General features: G+C 41.6%; 1 protein-coding gene across 2 annotated transcripts in view; it reads left to right on the forward strand.

The window, feature by feature from the left end:
* The first annotated feature begins 1,522 nt into the window (after positions 1–1,522).
* The window catches only part of SH3TC1 (SH3 domain and tetratricopeptide repeats 1), a 51,168-nt gene continuing 33,894 nt past the window's right edge, over positions 1,523–18,796 (forward strand). Inside the window, exons 1-5 of one of the 2 annotated variants that reach the window (XM_084625859.1) lie at positions 1,523–1,629; positions 8,649–8,747; positions 8,974–9,265; positions 13,259–13,330; positions 15,954–16,081. In XM_084625859.1, coding sequence (XP_084481985.1) covers positions 9,079–9,265; positions 13,259–13,330; positions 15,954–16,081 — 387 coding nt within the window. In that variant the 5' untranslated portion in view covers positions 1,523–1,629; positions 8,649–8,747; positions 8,974–9,078. The remainder of the gene's footprint in view (positions 1,630–8,648; positions 8,748–8,973; positions 9,266–13,258; positions 13,331–15,953; positions 16,082–18,796) is intronic. The other variant, XM_084625860.1, reaches the window with a different exon arrangement.

Below are 18,796 nucleotides of genomic sequence, written 5' to 3' on the forward strand. Positions count from 1 at the left end.
TAGCCAGTGTTGTACGATATTTAAGTGCCAGATGAGCTAAAGATTCATATGTCCCTTCATGCTTCAACCATCATTCCAGAGGACGTGATGATGATGGGTTCTGCTCGATAACAATCCAAAGCAGTGCAGACCAACGCATCTTCATTTTCATCATGCCACCAGCAGAAGGTTTATTTTCTTTTTTGGTGGTTCCGGTTCTGTAGTTTCCGCATGGGAGTGTTGCTCTTTTAAGACTTCTGAAAGCATGCTCCACAACTCGTCCCTCTCAGATTTTGGAAGGCACTTCAGATTCTTAAACCTTGGGACGAGTGCTGTAGCTATCTTTAGAAATCTCACATTGGTACTTTATTGGCTTTTTGTCACATCTGCAGTGAAAGTGTTCTTAAAACAACATGTGCTGGGTCATCATCCGAGACTGCTATAATATGAAATATATGGCATCATGCAGGTAAAACACAGGTCAGGAGACATACAATTTTCCCCCAAGGGGTCGAGTCACAAATCTAATTAACGCATTATTTTTTAACAAGCATCATCAGCTTGGAAGCATGTCCTCTGGAATGGTGGTTGAAGCATGAAGAGGCATATGAATGTTTAGCATATCTGGCATGTAAATATCTTGCAATGCCGGCTACAAAAGTGCCATGCCAATGCCTGTTCTCACTTTCAGGTGACATTGTAAATAAGAAGTGGGCCACATTATCTCCCGTAAATGTAAACAAACTTGTTCCTCTTAGCGATTGGCTGAACAAGAAGTAGGACTGAGTGGACTTGGAGGCACTGAAGTTTTACATTGTTTTGTTTTTGACTGCAATTATGCAAAAAAAAAATCTACTTTTGTAAGTTGTACTTTCACCATAAAAAGATTGCGCTACGGTACTTGTATGAGGTGAATTGAAAAATACTATTTCTTTTGTTTGTCATTTTTACAGTGCAAATATTTGTAATAAAAATAATATGAGCACTCTGCACTTTGTATTCTGTGTTATAATTGAAATCAATATATATTAAAATGTAGAAAAACATCCAAAATATTTAATACATTTCAATTGGTATTCTATTGTTTAACAGTGCAACGAAAACTGTGATGAATTGTGATTAATTTTTTTATCACAATTAATTTTTGTGAGTTAATTGCATGAGTTAACTGTAATTAATCAACAGGCCTACTAATACTTTGACCAAAATCAAACAAATTAAACGAAGTCATGTATTCTCTGCCTTAAGGACTACTTATTACTCTGTTTGTGTAGTGCTTAGCACAATGCGTTGGGGCTTCCAGATATAGATGATAATAAATTTCAGCTCTTAAGAGCAAGTGTATCTGACTGAGGCTTTCAGTATATTTCTGACATATTTTCCTGCATGGCAAATTGTTAGTAGTCCAATGCACTGAGCTTGCAATTGTGAACGTTTTAGAAAAGGAGATTCTTGGATGGACGGTATCAGTTAATGGTCAACTATCAGTTAGTTCATATATCCAAGCTGGGCTGTTCAACCAACAGGAAAGTAAAAAGGTCAAACAGGAAGGGATGGATCAGGAGTCAGTTCCAACTAGAGCTGTGGAAGGCTGAGATCTGCCTGCAGTTCACCAGAATGTTAGAATAGAACAAATCAGATTCGGAAAAGGTAGGAGAAATATTATGCTTCATACCTGAGTATCTAACTGTATTTAGGCTGTTTGTGTTGTAATATTTGATTGTTGGACTCTACTATGTCTGAAAAAAATGTGAGCAACTGAGGGGAATGATTTTAGTAGCAGAGTAGCTTACTGCTTGGTTACAGGGATAGATTTAAAAATAAATGTAATGGTAATGGGTTGTAGTAATAAATTTCAGCAGTGACATTTATGGACATTTTTATGTGATGTTTTTGTTGCTTTTGTCAAGAACCAGGATGTTTCTGTTCTTTGCTTTTTGTTTTCTCTTCTCTTCTACAGTTTATTCAGAATAGGCCAAACTTTTTTAAACCTGAGCACCCAAAAGGAAGGATTTTGATCCATATTTAGACACTTTAAAAATCACCTGGTTTTCAGAAGACCTGCAGTGCACAAATGTTCACAAATGTTCACTTTAAGTTAGGTGCCTAAATGAGGATCTGAATCCATAATTTTTAGGTGCCAAAGTTTGAGAATTTTGAACATAGGATACATTTTTCAAAAACACCGAAGTCCCATTTTCAGAAAGGGGTGTAGGCAATTAGGTGCTTTTGAAAATGTTAACTATGCTGCAAACAGTAGTGTTGTCTCTGTTTAATCTGTCAATGAATAAAAGCCCTAATGAGCTTTTATGAAGGACCGCAAGTTTTCCATTTTACCTCCCCTTAACTTGAGCACTGAGTTTCACAAGGTGCTGTTTCTGTGTAATAGGGTAATACACTGAAATTATATGTTACATTTTTACTGTATCTAAGTGCTGAGAGTATAATACGTTGGATGGAATATTATTATTTTGATTTACAATTGCGGTAGCCCCTAGAGGACTCTAGCAGATCAGGACCCCATTGTGCTTGAGTACAAGCACCTAATTAATGTCCGTCTTTGCCATATGAGTCTCTGCTGTGAGAAGTTTGCAGTCTAAAAGACAAGATGAAACAGGTAGTGAAACAAACAAATTCGGAGAGAAGTGGGTGAGAAGGAAGGGTGAAGTAGCAGCTTTCACAACGTAAACCAATTTATGTTGCAGTGTTGCTGTAGCCATGTAGGTCCCAGGATATTAGAGAGACAAGGTGGGTGAGGTAATATCTTTTATTGGACTTCAGGACTGGAACCTGGACCTGAATATTGGACATGAAAAAGAGCTGTGTGTAGCTCAAAAGCTTGCCTCTTTCACCAACAGAAGTTGGTCCAATGAAAGATATCACCTCACTCACCTTGTCTAACCAAAATATAGGGTGTCTTGAAAATGATGCAACTTCTAAGGGAATTTAGCAGGGTTCAAAGGGGGATTGGACACTAATATGGATAACAAAACTAACAGTTAATGCCAACAAAAAGTATTTGAGGGGAGAGACGCTGTGTTTCATGTTTTAAACAAATCTCTCATTATTAGTAATTAGGATGAGGGCAGATTATACCTCATCATCTACTGTGGAGTTTCTTGCACTTTCTTCTGAAGCACCTTTTGCTGGCCACTGTTGGAAACAGGATACAGGACTAGATGGACCGCGGGTCTGATCCAGGAGAGCAGTTCCTATGTAGGACTATGTTACTATATTGTTCACTTAGCAGGACAGATAGCAGGAACCGAATGGCTCAGGGGCTTTAGAATGGGATAATGGGAAGGAAGCATAGCCCTGCTGTGTGTGGGTCAGAATCTGTAGTGTGGATTAGTTTTGCTGTCCCAATCCTGGCACCAGTTAGACCAGTCTAAAGACTTGTAATTTACAAGAGCTGTCCATGAGCCCCAAGAAGCTCCTCTGAGATAGCTGGGGCATAGAGAAACTCCAGCTACAATCCCTTTCCCGCAGACCATGCCCACTGTGTGGGGATGTGGCTGGAAAGAAGTGTGCCTAGGAGCTACAAAGGTGATTCTGCACCATCCAAGCATTCCCCTAGGTGTGAGGAATTCTTCAGGGGCAAGTTATGCCAGCCTTAGGGCTGCTTTGAACCACTGAGTGGCTGAGGAACTGGTTATTGGTGTCAGGTGGCTTGGGTTATGTTCTTGGCTCTGGTACCGATTTCCTGTGTGAGTCGGAGAAACTCACTTCTCTCTGCGTTGGTTTCCTCCTGTGTAAAACTGGGATAATAAATTATAATACTGATCACCACACAGGAATATTGAAGCAAAATTAATGAATGTTTGTAAAGTATGTTGGAATCCTCAAGTGGAAGGTGCTATATAAGTGCTAAGTACAATGGTCATCGATTGCATGTAGCTTTCTAGGCCACCAGTTCAAACCTGGCCCAGATTAGAAATGGCTTCCTGGTGTCCTATTCAAAATAAATGGGAGTCCCTCCCAATGCAGATCCTAGTTCTAGTTCCACATTGGAAGACACGCCACTGCAGTAGGCAATATGTTAGCCTCAGCGAAGGGTCCAGTAATGGCCACCTTTCTGACCTAAAAACATAGTCTTCTCAACTTTCTCACCTCCGAGGTGTACCTTACAAGTCACGTTTGATGCACAGGGCAATAGACAGCATCTTGCATTGCAATGTTCTATGCTGTACCTGATTTGTGGGTACAGTCAGAGGGTTTTAAATTTCTTGCTCCTCCATCCACCACTTTACCTAAGGAGTAAATTCACTAAATCAAAATGGTGGTGATGGAAAACAGTAAGTCTACGCTGTAACTCTTTACTATTTTCTTAAGCATTTTTAAAAAAACGTTGCAGACAGAGTTAGCCTGATATTTTCCATTCCCCTATCTGTTTTGTTCCACTCTGTGGCATTTTAAAGTTGCTTTCCAGATACTTTTAAAAGGAAGTGGCAAGGGGGACAAAAACTGTGGGAAAACAGTATTGTTCCGTTTATCTTCCTTCCAAAAGGAAAAATAATGCCTTCCTTTCCCTGCCTGTCCACGCTGAACAACTCTCAAATCAACATGGTTAAGAGCCATGTTAACAAGCTGTACTTAATGCGTCGGAAAATATCTATGGCCTTCTGAGCCACACATGCCAGAATAGGCTGTTGCTAGTGGCTCTCAGGCAGGCCAGCCTGTTCAGATGAGAGACTGATGTATCTTGCTGAGAAAGCTGATAACAAAACCCAACCTCTAGCTCTACATTAGGATGTGTCAAGCAGTCCAGCTGCTATCTCTGCTCTGTTAGTACTGATACTCATGATAGGCTCTGCAGCTAGGAAATGAGCATTGTTATTCTTATTTATTTATATTATTGTAGTGCTTAGGAGCCCCAGTCAGATCAGAACTCTGGTATGCTAGGCACTGTACAAACAGAACAGCAAGTCCCTGCCCCAAAGAGCATCCCCAGGCCAGGGTGCCACAGCTTTTAAGGAAGGATATCTCCTGTTCTCCCCACATGCACTCACTGAATGAGGAATAGGCTCCTATTCAGAGAGATACAGAAAGCCCATGCAGCTTCCGTGGGCCAGCATGCTGTGATACCTATTGGCTTCCAGATCAAGGTTCACAGAATATGGAATCCTGCTATAGTAACTGTTGGTTTATTTCAAAAAAATCTGTCTAATAACTTCATTTAAAAAAATTCAAATGCATTGACAATCACTGATTATAAAGAAACAAATTCATTCAGCATAGGAATTGCCATGTAGCACCAAACCCATGGTCCATCCAGTACAGCATCTCATGTTTGACAGAGGTCAGAACCAGCTGTTTCAGATGAAGGTGTAAGTAGTACCCCACAGTGAGCAGTTGTATCCCACATGCAAGCTTCATCCTAACCCCTAGCAGTGAGAGATTGATTAAGCCCTGAATTATGAGGTTTAATGTCCCTTCTAAAGTTGTCTTGGCATTAATTACTATAGCTCTGGATATTCTTGTTCTCCCTCATATAAGGCCATTCCCTCTTTGAGTTGTGCTGACTTCAGTATTAAAAAAACAACTCGTAAGCAAAAGATAACTGGCATTAGCACAATAGATAAGGTAATGTACCAAAGTATGGATTGTTTAGTATGGTTTTGCTCCTTGTTGGATTATTTAACTGGGCACCTGAACTTTCAGTGAGAAGAAGAGAAACATGGTGACTAAAACAATGTTTAATAAGTCCTGTGGAAACCCATCAGTTGCTTGGGACCAGCTTGTCAAACGTATTTAGGTGCATACAGATGCACTTAGCTACCTAGCAGGATTTTTAAAAGTACCTAAGAAGGTTAGGTGCCTAATGCCCATTGAAATAATTGAAAATCTGGTCCCTGGTGCTTATATGTAACCCAATGGATTAAAAAAAGGTAAAAATATAAATATTAGAATTGACAGCTACTGTATCTCACCCATAAACATTAAAGATGGGAAGGGATACTACAGAGAGGAGAATCAGGTTGTCAGGTGCTTGAATGAGACATTTGCTCTTGCTCTGTTACCCTCAGAAGAGCAAAGGGAGAAAACTATCATTGGTACAGACATAGCTTCTCCTGTTCTTTCCCGCTTTGATTTGTCCCTTGGCTTGTGCTCTGAGAAATTCTGTGTCTCATTCTCCTTAAAGTGCTGATATCTATCTTAACATTCTGAGAATTCAGACTTTGTTCTGATACCTTTCAGCATTCTTCTCAATGCATTCCTTCAGGCTAGTGCTCAACCCCATTATATGTGTAACTCTTAAAACACGCACGCGAGCGCACACACACGTGCACGAAGGAGATAGCAAAAGTTAATTAGTATCTTTTCCATCACTCATTATCCAAATTCCTGGAATTCTAGTCCTTTGTACAGGCTGCTCCCTTCATGTTATATGCATTTGCTAAATTTTAATGAGAATTTGTTTCCATTTACAGATATAAAGTGATGTATATACAGATATTCTGAGCATTGTTGAATGTGTATGATATATTTTGCTATACATTCAGCTCTGCTTTTAGACCAAGATTACCCCTAACATCTCCAAATGTAAAGGACTTTGGAGGTGCCTTGAATAATAGAATTTGAAATACTAGTTCTGGAGTTTAATTATGGAATAATGGTCCAACAATCACCAATCTGAATTGATGTGCATGGGTTCTATCATTCAGATTTTTATTTATACATCCTACTTCCAAAAGTTAGCTCTGAGCATGTAAACCTTTATTGCCTGTGTGATTCTTCACTCATGTGAGCAGTTGCATTGATTTAAATGGGTCAAAAAGGTAAAATATTATTCATTTATTTATTTATGTTTTGGTAGTACCCAGATGTCCCAGTCATGGACCAGAATCCCATTGTGTAAATGGTTCCAGATGTGCAATTACTTACGGAACTTTTTGTTTTGCACTTCCGGGCTTGGGATAGAGTCCGAGCTCTGGGATCTTCCAACCCTGCAAGGCCCTAAAGCCCAGGCTCCAGCCCAAGCCCAGAAGTCTACACAGCAATAAAACAGCAGAGTCGGCACTAGGCGTAAGCAGACTAAACAATAGCTCAAAGGGGCCCTCAATTTGCTTTTTTATTATGTGTTGTGTAGAAGGGGCCCCCAAATATTCCCATTTAGAGCCTGCAATGGGGTAGCACTGTGGAACAGCCCTGCAGTCCAAGCCCCGTGAGCCCAAGTCAGCTGGCACGGGCCAGCCACGGGTACTCTTAGAGATCATTCCTCCTTGACTCTTGCTTCCAGACTCAGCCCATAATTTCCTGCACCACATACCTCTCCTAGGGTGCTGCAGGGAGCTAATAACTAATTATCCACCTCTGACTTAGCCCTTCTACCCTGAAGATTCCAGCACTGAGGGTGGATCATTAACTGAATCCACAAAAATCAGCCCCCTTTCTTGCGTTCTTTAAGAATGAAGTACCTATACCACCAATCTTGTCCTCTTCAAAATGTTACTGACATTTTTCACTGCATTGCCACTGTGATGTAGATGAATGCTATTCCTGGGAGGCTGTGTGTTAAAGCTAGCAGGGAGTGAACAATCGGCAATGGGCATAAGTAAATTTCATTCTGTCTTTCATAGTTAGTCATACTTATCTCTCTCCCTGCTTATCCAGACATTAATGAATCCAGATTTGCCAAAGCCTTTTCCTGGGGTGTAATAGGCTCAAAGTGCCATGCAGGAAGGAAGCAATCAGAACTAACGTGTAACAGCAGTTACCGTTTTCAAAGCCTTTATAAACCATCAGTTATTAATCCTCACAACATACTAATAAGGTAGATACATTAATATTACTTTCCCCATTTTAAAGTTGGGAAAACTGAGCCAGAGAAGTTAAGTACCGGGGCTTTAGTAAAGGTGTGACATACAAGTGCTGAAAAGAGGCTGCTCTTCAATTTCTAGTCCCTATTACATGTTCTTCATCTGGATTACAGAAAGTTATTTCCTACTGTGCAGCATCCCCCCTGCCATGCGGGATTTGGGAAAGAAACTGCAGGGAGGCGCGAGCCAGAGACTGAAGCCCACACAGCATCAGCAGAATCAGCCTAAGCAGGGGCTGCTGAAGACTTTTAACTGGACTTTTTCTGCCCTCTGTTGATTGGCTGTTTGCTTCAACCTTCTCCTGCCCCCGTCCTCACAGTATCTTCACCTGAGCCTCACTCCACCCTGCTCTCATATCTTCAACCCCTTCCTCTTCTCAACTGCCTGTGTCCCCTTTCATCCCTCTCTCTTCCCTTCTCTTTCATTTTAATCTCTTCTTAATTAACCCCCCCAAAAACCCCTTCCAAACTCCTCCCCCCAAATTCCCCCAAACATGGAACTAACGTGATATTTGCTGCCATCACGTCAGTGGCTCTGCTTGTGTGTTATAACTCTTTCCCCTACCCTCTGTCTCTTTTCTGTTTATGAAATTGTTAGCTCTTTGGAGCAGGGATTATCTGTTATTCTCTGTGAACAATGCCTATCACAAAGGGGCCCTGATCTGGGTTGGTCCCTAGGCGCTGTAGTAATAAACATGATGATTATGATTAGAAAGGGACTACTCTAATAGCTCCCATTACAAAAACTGTACAGTGAATCAGTGGCAGAGCTCGGACTAGAATTCACATGTTCTTGATCCCCGGCCTCTTGCTTAGTCCATGTGACAACACTGCTTCTTTACACCTCCAGATCAGAGTATTGGGGGAGCTTGAGATCTTGTTGGAGAAAAAAATCTGATGATGGAAGGTTTTAAGGAAGAAGCACAGAATTCAACTTACTGTTGAACTGGTGAGCACAGTATAGTTTTTCTTGCTACAAAGAATCCTTAGTTGGTTGACATGTTTTATTTTTTCAGTATTCAATCAAGGAGAATTCAATTTGTATATGATTTCTCTACTGGGCTGAATGTGATGGAAATGTTTTGCTTGCACACACAGTGCTGAAAGTTGTTGAATACATATTAAAAGCAGAGTCCTAATAGTGAGTTTTTATATACTGTGTTGATTCTCTTTAGAATTCGGACGATGCAAATTCTATAGCACTGCTTGGCATTGCAAGTGATGGAGCTCCAGCAGCAGCAGTGGAATGCAATGTTTCTGTTTTTGGGCTCCACACCCTGATGGAGGAAGAAGGATTCTGCAGCTCTGCTCCCTATCTGGAAAGGAAACAACTTAGCTCTTGGGAAGGAAATAAACAGCAGCTGGGGAGGAGTGTGTCTGATTGTATGCATGTGGCAGCTAATACTGCCATTTCCACATCGATTAACATGGAAGAGGAGGTCTCTTTGCAAGGACAAATGGCCATGGGTAAGTCCTTCACTGTTATATCATCTGGTCATTTTTGCTCTTCACTTGTTTGTGCTGCACAAAGCTGAGAACTGTCGGGTGTGTTTTCAGTTGTGCACTTTTTTCCCTCCTAAAGAACTTCTACAACTGTTAAACTGAGCAATACAAACAACTATATCTTTCCTTTCCAAAGGGGCTAAATGACCATATTAATGGTTCCTTTTCAGGTTTTTTTCCAGAATATCTTAAATCAGAGGTAAAATAAGGTTTAGGATTACATTGTATCAATATTCCAGGGCCAAGGGAATAGTAGAATATAAGTACTTTGCGAAAGACTCGCTTTTTGCAAAGATCCATCAGACTTCACAAAGAGGGTTGATTGGTTTGGACTCCTATGAACACCTAGTTGCTTTAGGGTTGGTGTTGGAGATTCAGTAAGTGACATTCTTCTCTCTGACTCAGAATTGAACTAATATCCAACTATAGTCTTAGAAGGCACTGCGCATCTAGGGCCTCTGTCTTTAGAATTACTGATCATTTGTGTTCATTAAATATTCCATGGACCCCACATTTCTTAGGAGGAGGGTTGTTAATCCAAATGTTCTGAACCAAATACCAACTCTGATAATTATATTCTCCTTACTGAAATTCCCCTAGCAGTTTTAGCTGATTGAGTAAACTTTTTCAAATCCTCCCCTAAATTTATGAGTACTGTTTCTGTAGACTATTTCTCCCAATCATCAAGAACTGCTAGTTTTTACAAATTGTATCTCAAATGGCTTAGGGAGAAATTGTATCCTCTGATGCGCAAATGCAACTCCAATTGCAGTCCAGGAGCCAGGTGCAATCTCCAAGGGCAGAATTCAATCTCCAGTTTAGCTAGATAACTAAGCATGTGACTATCTTTAAACATGCAAAGAGTGCCATTGACTTCAGTGGGACTACTCACATGCTTAAAGTTAGGTATGCCTTAGCCTTACTGTTAGGTCCCTGGGCTTGTTTAAGATATCACTTAGATTGGTTTGATATGGGTGTAACTCCAGTAAATCTGAGTGGATTTACTCCTAGGCTACTCTAGTGAAAATGAGATCAGAATCAGAACTTGTATCTATATTTAATTCACACAAATGATTGCTCATGATCCCTGGTACTTGCATAAGGTTACAGAAAAACTTGTTGGTTTTTTCCCCCCTGAAACTGATATATGTGAAAATGGTTATTATCCATTGAAGCACTTAGTGAGTCATAAATAAACTTTTGAAAAAGTTAGTCCCTGGTGCTGTATCAATAGCAATAGTGACAAGTCCACATATCAAAAACAGTTCCTAATTAAGCGGCACTCTAGACTTCTATTCATGCTCAAAGCAGTAGCATGTCATTGTAGTTCTAAAAGTGGCTTGTTTTGGGCTTGTGACTAAGCAGAGAATCAGAGCTGACAGTCTGGATGCGAAATGATTATACTTATGATAATAATACTCATTAAATCCAGTTAGGCCTCTTCCGCAGCTGCCATATTGCCAGATTTAACTCAAGCTGAAAGGTATGTTAAATGTTTTGCATCTATTTTCTCTTCCCTCTTCCATCCAGGTCAGCAATATAGAGAGAAGGATGAAGCCTTTTAGTCCTTTTACATGGAGTCTTTGTTATTCAAAGACTGATAGAGATTAGATTGGAGGTTTTTTTAAAACTGTACATTTGAATTAGTTGACTAGATAAGAAGTAGATATTGAGGGGACAAACTTACTGAGTATTTGCTCAATGTCAAACCATCCCATAAGGATGCAGCCATAGGACCCCACACAAACACCGGCTGGTATGCCTGGAAGAAAGGAGATAAATGTAAATATATTGTTATCCCATCCCTCTGAAACTCATGGAAACCATCTCAATGGACTGAGAGAGGCCAGAAAAGATCTACTCACGGGTATCACCTATATAATCTATAATACTTACAATGGTGACAAGTGTCTTATATCGTCCCCTTCTCATCCTAATGAGGTTTCCTTGTGCTAGATCAGTGGTTTTCAGCCAGAGGCCTAAGGCCCTCTGGGGGGCCACAAGCAGGTTTCAGGGGGTTCGCCAAAATAAACCAGAGGGCAGGGCCAGCATTAGATTATCTGGTGCTCAGGGCAGAAAGCCGAAGCCTGAGCTGCACAGGGCTGAAGCCAAAGCCCGAGCAATGTAGCGTGGGGCCATAGGCAGTGCCCTGCTTGTTACCCCCTAATGCTGGCCCTGACTTTTAATCTATCGGATATGCAGAAAAACAGTTGTTTGGGGCACAGGTGGGCTGTGGAGGTTTTTATAGCGTGTTGGGGGGGCCTCAGAAAGAAAAAGGTTGAGAACCCCTGTGCTAGATAATACTCATGTGGTCAGTGTTACCTTGTGCAGAGTCACAATTCATAAATGAGCCCCTGGGGTGTGCTGGACTGCTGCAGGGGGTTCCCATGGCTACCTAGTTCCCGAGAATCCTGCTGCAGTGGGAGCTGTGGAGGCTTGTGAGGCAAACGTTCTCCTTTTCTCACCTCCACCCAACCTGCCGGGTACGTGAGTTTGTCTAGCTCCAGAGCGTGAGTTAAAACCGGTGGTTGGCACTGAGCGAGTGCTACACTGCTGCTGCCTCTGCAATGGGTCTGGGACCGCACCCCAGCCTACTCTGCAAGGAGGCAAACATTACTGGCTCCCCTCAACATGAGGTGTATTCACGCAATGCCGTGGGACTGGGTTGAAAACACTGAGTGGAAATAGAATCACAGAATATGCTGGTTTACACTGCTGAAGTCCTGCGGGGGAGAAGGAAGGGCTGGAACTCGCAGAGGCATGCATACCGGGAGGCAGGGGCGCCGTCTCTTCACACTGCAGCCTCCACAGTATTGCCAATTGAACAAGTTTGTCACTAGATCTGGTGATTATTATTATTATTTTTTTTTTAGGTCTGCTACAGATTTTTTCAAGCTTCGCTGTGACAAGTCACCGAACTAAACTTTTAATGGCATCTGGTGACATTCTGGTGACTTTTGCTAGATCTAGTGATAGAATCACTTAATTGGTGACACTGGACAGAAGACAGACCTGAGGAGCTGAGATCCATGGGGGGCAGGAATGGGGGTGACTGGGGTAGCACTGAGTATGTCAAGGGGCCTGGGGTTAAGCGGAGGGAGAGCAGGGGAGATATTGGGGGCTAGAGGCAGGACAGGGATGATATTGGGGCTGAGAGCAGAAGGCAGGAAAGGGGAGATATTGGGGCTCAGGGCATGGCGATATTGCGACTGAAGGAAGAAGGATATTGTTGATCAGGGGAGAGTAGGTGGCTCTGTGACTGGTAAGGAGAGGATTAAAAGAATCATGGTCAGCCAGAGAAGGGGGAGTGGAAGGGGCTTGGGCAGGGGCATGTGGGGCAGCTGGAGAGTCCCTGCTCCATTGCTGGGAAGACCACATTGGGCAATTCCTGTCCACCGGCCCTGGAGAGCTCAGTTGCAGGTTGCTCCTCTGGGTTGGGCTCTGTGGTACAACCCTTGCCATTTAGAGTTTCCTGTCCCTGGAGATGTAGATCCCAGCGTGGTGGGCTCAGCTCGGGTGGAAGGTGCCTGATGTGAGTGGAAGGAAAGATGGCAGTTGAGCTGGGTTTGGACTCTGGAGGGAGTGGTTCCCCATCCCTCATGGGGAACCACTAAAACTGGCTCCTCGCTCTGAAAAGAGAGATGGCAGAGGGTTACTGAGCCTCCATCTCTTCTTCCAGAGCAGGCCCAGAAGTGAAAGAGGCAGCGTGAGGAGATTTTTCCAGTGCCTTACAGCATGGCCACTCAGTTTACTGAGCTGCCATCTCTCCTTCTGGAGCGAGGTGACTTAAAAAACCCTTAAATTCCCTTAAGAAGTCTTTGGGACTTTCTTTGTGCATAAACAACCTTTTTCCTTTACTGTTCACTGCAAAGGATCAGAACTTTAAAATATGTTTATGCTGTTTTTACTCAGTCTGATTATGAAAATGCCTCTTACTAGACATTTTATTTGTTATAGACTTTTCTCAGAATAACTGCCTGAAGGCCAGTTCAAGGATACCACCCAGTCCAGCAGAAAGTTTTCCAACAGGTAGGAAGGACCTTTTTCTCTGTTACACATCATTTGAGTATTTGCTTTTTTCCACTAACCTTTGCTCTTCAGCTGAGCTACTAGATAAGTGATATTTCCAGGGTTGCCAACTCTTGCAATTTTATCACAAGTCTCACAATGTTTAATGTTTTTTTTTTAAAAACCTTAGCTCCTGGAGGCATGTGATATGATGAGAATCTCAGCTTTTATTTAAAAAAACAAAATTCAAAGTCTTCTTGGATAAAAGCCTGAAAATGTTTACAGATTGTACCTTCAATGGTCTCAAGCCAGAAGGCACCATAAGAAGAACTTAATATTTATGGTATATCATGATTTTCAAGTCAATCTCGTGATCTTTAGGGCCCTCTCTATGTTTTGTGAACCCTTAGGTTTGGCCATGCTGTATCTGTTAGCAAAGATGTAGGAATACTTTCCGGGTACGGAGGTGCAGCAGGGTTGCAGTCCTAGTATTTATGGGAGTTGAGCCCTAGTACTTATGGTTGTTGAGCAGCTCATGTTCTGCTCAGTGACTTGAAAATGTCATGTTTCTGTTCTGTTTGTTTAGATTTCCCCCGCCTCACCTGTGGGGAAAATAAATAGTCCATTGGATAAAACTTTCAGAGGCAACCACTGTAGTTCAAGCTGATTTTTCCTTGTTTTCAAGCAAATAGAGTAACTACATATATGCATAGGTAAATGACTTGCACGATACCTCAAGATGGTTTGGTGTCCTAAAGGCAGTGCTGTGCTCTGGTGAGTTAGACATTTGGTCCAGAACTTGAACCAACTTGAACATACTGTAAGCAAATGCAACTCCGTGAATTCCAATTGGTCCCAATTGATTAGAGTCTGATCCAAAGCCCATTGAAGTTAATGGAGAGATTCACATATGCTGAGCACTCTAGCTTGATCCAGCAAAATACATAAGTAATTAATTTTAAGGGAATAACCTTAATGAATAACAACTGCTTAAGTCTTTCACTGAATCAGACTGGAGTGCTCAGCGCCTTGCAGAATTGAGCCCTTACTTCTTAAAGATCTGACTCAGAGCCTAGTAACATAAATAGGTAGACTCCAATTGATATTAATGAGTCCTGAAGTGTGTTCTAAATTGGCCAAGGGGGCAGCATGCTCAACCTCTACAGAGAGAAGTGTTTCACATCAGTCAATATTAACTCTTTAGCTGATTAAGGGGGTGATTTATCAGGATTATTGGTTAATTTCTTGGAATAATTTGAAGAAAAAACATAAAAAATCTAGTATTTAAGTACAGAAATTGCTTATTTATTAGGGTCATGTATGTGTATTTGGTTGAAAATTTGATAATGGTTTTTAGGATTTATTGTGGTTGAAGTACTGTTTAATAGCTGCAAAGGAAGTGAATGAGTCAGTGGTACAAATTAATACTTATCTCAGCAATAGTATTCAGAGCATTTACAGTTTATCATGTTCATGACTGACTCTAAGTTTACTGATGCGCAGCTAAATAACAATTTCCTTCATAATGCTTTGCCCTTCCATAACACCCTTCAACCCAGCCTTAAAGAGATTTTACAAGTTGTTACATTAGCTTTAATATTAACTGAGCCTGTCAGAATGTTAATGGTCCTCGGAGAAGTGACTCCTAACAGTGCATAACAGTTTAGGACAATGTGTGAAGATACAGTTTTGGGGAAGGTATTACAATCACTTAGGTAAGGCTTAGCGAGAACACATTTTTCAATAGGTTGCTCTCTTCCCTCTGCACTAGGAATGAAACAGTTCCTCAGCCTGTTGTTAGAGGGCATTGTGTTTTATTGGTGCCCTACTTCTAAAGACATGTAAAATCAAGGTCTTGCTCATTTTGGCCTCAAAGATTCTATGAGTGGGAATAATAAGTAGGACTGGGTTTTTTGGGTTTTTTTTACTTTATATGGATAATTTTGAGATTTTGTTGAAAACTTTTCATCTGAAAACTGAAAATGTCTGTGTTTCAGCCAAAAATTTTTGGTTGTGGATTTTTCAACAAAAAGTCAAAGTCTTCCATGGGGGTGGAGTGGGGGGTCGGAGGAAACATGACCAGTTCTAGTAATAATTTGTATCCTGGCTCAATTCTAACTCAGGCAGGGTAACTACCTACATTCTATTTACCCTAATTTCCTTCTCCCACCCACAGCTTCTGCTGGAAAAAGTTATTTTTCATTTCTTTCAAACTTTTTTGTGATGTTGCCAGCTGCTATTAAATAGCAGCCACATCTCACCACAGATGTCAGCATGTGAGTGGTAGGTGAAGTGATCCCCGTGTATTGTTTCTATAGCATATTGGTTTGTAAAGTGCTTTGGGGCCCATTCAAGTGAAAGTTTATTGTCATTCCTATTAAAATTGCTGCTCCGAGCAACGGGAATAGGTTAAAGTGCACAATATTATTCATTGTATTCTGGTGAGTTTCACTATTTTTTTACAACCTTGTATTTTTGTAGATTCAGAATTAGCAAATGCCCATGGATGTCATGCTAGTGGTGGTATTCTATTCTATATTTCTCTTGATCAGCAGAGTAGCCTTTTCTTGATAAATGAAATGCGGCAGAACTGGCTCTTCCATTCCAAAGAACTTGTGTGACTATAAACCAATATTCTTCTCAGATATCTCCCTGAAGCTAATCATGGTAAAACGAAAGAGTGGACTTCCTGACCCCCAACTGCAGGGAGAACTGAGAGGACGACTCCGTCTTCTGGAGAATGACAGCAGGGAGGTCATGGCAGTTTTTAGTGTAAGTCAGCTCTGGTATATTTACAGAACAGTTTGGGGTGTTATCAATAACAGAGTCTACCAAAACATTTCAGCATCATCGAACTAACCTCTGAAACGTGCAAGGGTCTGTTCTCCCATTTGTATATGTGTGTGTATAAATTGAAGGTGGTCAAATGCAGTCCACAGACACGGTCATTTTTGACTTGGGGGTGACCAAAATTGCTCAGATCAAAATGGGATCTCTACATGTCTCTGGGCCATACTTGCTTACAGGAGATGACATTGGCTTCAATCTGCTCCATTTAATGTAAATTAAAGGACTGATTTTCCTTCACCTCATCTGGCACAGGGGAGCAAAAATGCATGCTCCTGAGTTTGGAAATGTGAAGGTGGGAGCAACATGTGTCTCTTCCCCCCCTTCAAGGGCCCACAGGCTCTCACAAGAGGACCCTCTATATTGGCTTATGCAGGACCAATGAGGAAACTATTCCTATTACACATATGGTTTGCATAGGCAACCTGGCCTGATACCTGTACAGGGCTTAAGTGATGTGTAGGGCTTTGCGCCGACACTAGAAACCCAGATGAATTTTGCCCATTCGTTAAATGGCATGAAGCTGTTACGTATTTAGGAACAGAAGGTATAATAATGGAGACAGTGGCACTCTGGGATAACTTGGTCTTATTTATATCAGAAATTTACTTCCAGTTCTCAAAGGATCAGACAGATCACACTATTACAACATCTGTTTGATGAAGTAAAATGAGAGAGAAAACATGCAGGTTTACCAAATATTCAGATACATACAAATCCAAAATATAGTAAAATGAATGAATATTAATATCGACAATAATGGCCAAATTTTCAAAAGGGCTCAGCTCCTGTTTAGGCACTCAGAGTGGCCAGGTATTAAAAAGAAGTCAGGACTCAGTAACTCCATTTAAGAAAAATGGGCTGTGTTGCATGGTAAGCACTTCTAAAAGTCTGGCTACTTCACTTCATTAATGGACCGGATTAGAGTAATGCACTGGAGACAGCGCCACAATAATAGAAAATACCAGTTAAACCAAGTACGGAGTTTAACATCCCAGTGAAAAGCAAATGGAATTCAAGATATAGAAATGGAAAATTGGTACAGCTCTTGAGTTTCCTCATACACACTTTTAATGCACATAATGGAGGTATAAAAGGATATGCCTAGAACACATCCTACCAGTGAAACTGTCCAACAAAAGTGGGAGAAAAACAGAAAGAGAGAGAGAGAAAAAAAAATTCTAACTATTGTGAGAGGTGCCAGACCAACTCATTTAATAAGATAACGTGTGTAAGTCCCAAATTGCAGGTACTGTACAATTTATACAAATGTAAAAGGGACCTGAAATGCTATCCATATCACAAAACTGTGTGTACTGAAAATATTCAATTAAGAATGTTTGGAAGTAAGATCCTTTGTATCTTTGTCTCTGACCTGGATGCAGAAAACAACTCTATAGGCATGAAGTAGTAGTTTCTTGACTTAATGAAAGCAGAATCTGTCTACAGAAAAAGAAGAAACATGAAAAGGGACAAACTATAAATGATCACAGAATTGATACACACAATCATGTGGACGCCTTTGTATCTTCTGACTCTCAGTGAAAATCAAGACTAGTCTTGTTATGCACTCCTTCCTTTCTTAGCTCAAATACCAACTGATAGAACAAATGAACCCAACTGGAGGAAGTGAAATAAGCCACAGTATTTGGGACATTGAAATGGACAAGAATAGGATCAATTATTTATTAGTGTGATTGTTACTATACGTTACATAAAGTGTATAGCAGATGTCTGTAAAGAAAGGAATAAGACATTATGTTCTAGATTTAGAAAAAAACCAAACAATAAAATTATTACCATAGCAATGGAACGAGAAATACTGGAGAACAAAGCAGAAGGCATTTTAAATAAAACTGCTGAATGCATTGCATGTAAAGCGTAACTAGCTAGTTTTAGCTGTTTGTGTTTTTGTAAAAAAGTGGAAGGAAAAAAATCACATTTTTCCAAGGAGTTTGGAAGAAGTAAGTAAAGAAGTAAAGTAAAGAAGAGAGGCATAAATATGGGATTTATCAGGGTTGACTATTTGTAGTTTTAAATTACATATCAGTGGCATGGGTTCATTTTTTTTTTTTTTATTCTCCCGTAATACGGGTTTGCATTACGGATGAGCTCCTCACCAGTGATAAGCTGCCAAAATCTTAACAGCCGGTCCCTCCTCACCCCCCAAGGGGGTTGTTGCCCACTCCCGCCCCCCGGGACTCCTGCCCCATCCAACCCCCCGCATTCCTTCACATCCCCCCCACCCCTCGGGACCCTTGCCCCATCCACCCACCACCCCGTCCCCTGACTGCCCCCAGAACCAGGCAGGACGGTCTCATGGGCCACCGTAGTGGGTGCCCACCCCTCCCCTAAGAGCCAGAGGGGCCTGCTGGGGGGCAAGGTGGGGAGTCCCGGCGGTGTTTACCTGGTGCGGCTCCCAGGAAGCATCTGGCAGGTCCCCCTGCCTCCTAGGGGCGGGGGAGCATAGCTGGGGGGCAGCAGGCGGAGCGGCTGCTCCTCCCACTGATCACATCCAAAGTGGCGCCTTAGGCACCGACTCTGTGGGTGCTCCGGGGCTGGAGCACCCATGGGGAAAGTTTGGTGGGTGCAGAGCACCCACCAGCAGCTCCCCAGCCCCAGCTCACTGCCGCTCCGCCT

Source organism: Lepidochelys olivacea (genome assembly GCF_965140295.1).
Source record: "Lepidochelys olivacea isolate rLepOli2 genome assembly, chromosome: 4".
Lineage (NCBI taxonomy): Eukaryota > Metazoa > Chordata > Testudines > Cheloniidae > Lepidochelys > Lepidochelys olivacea.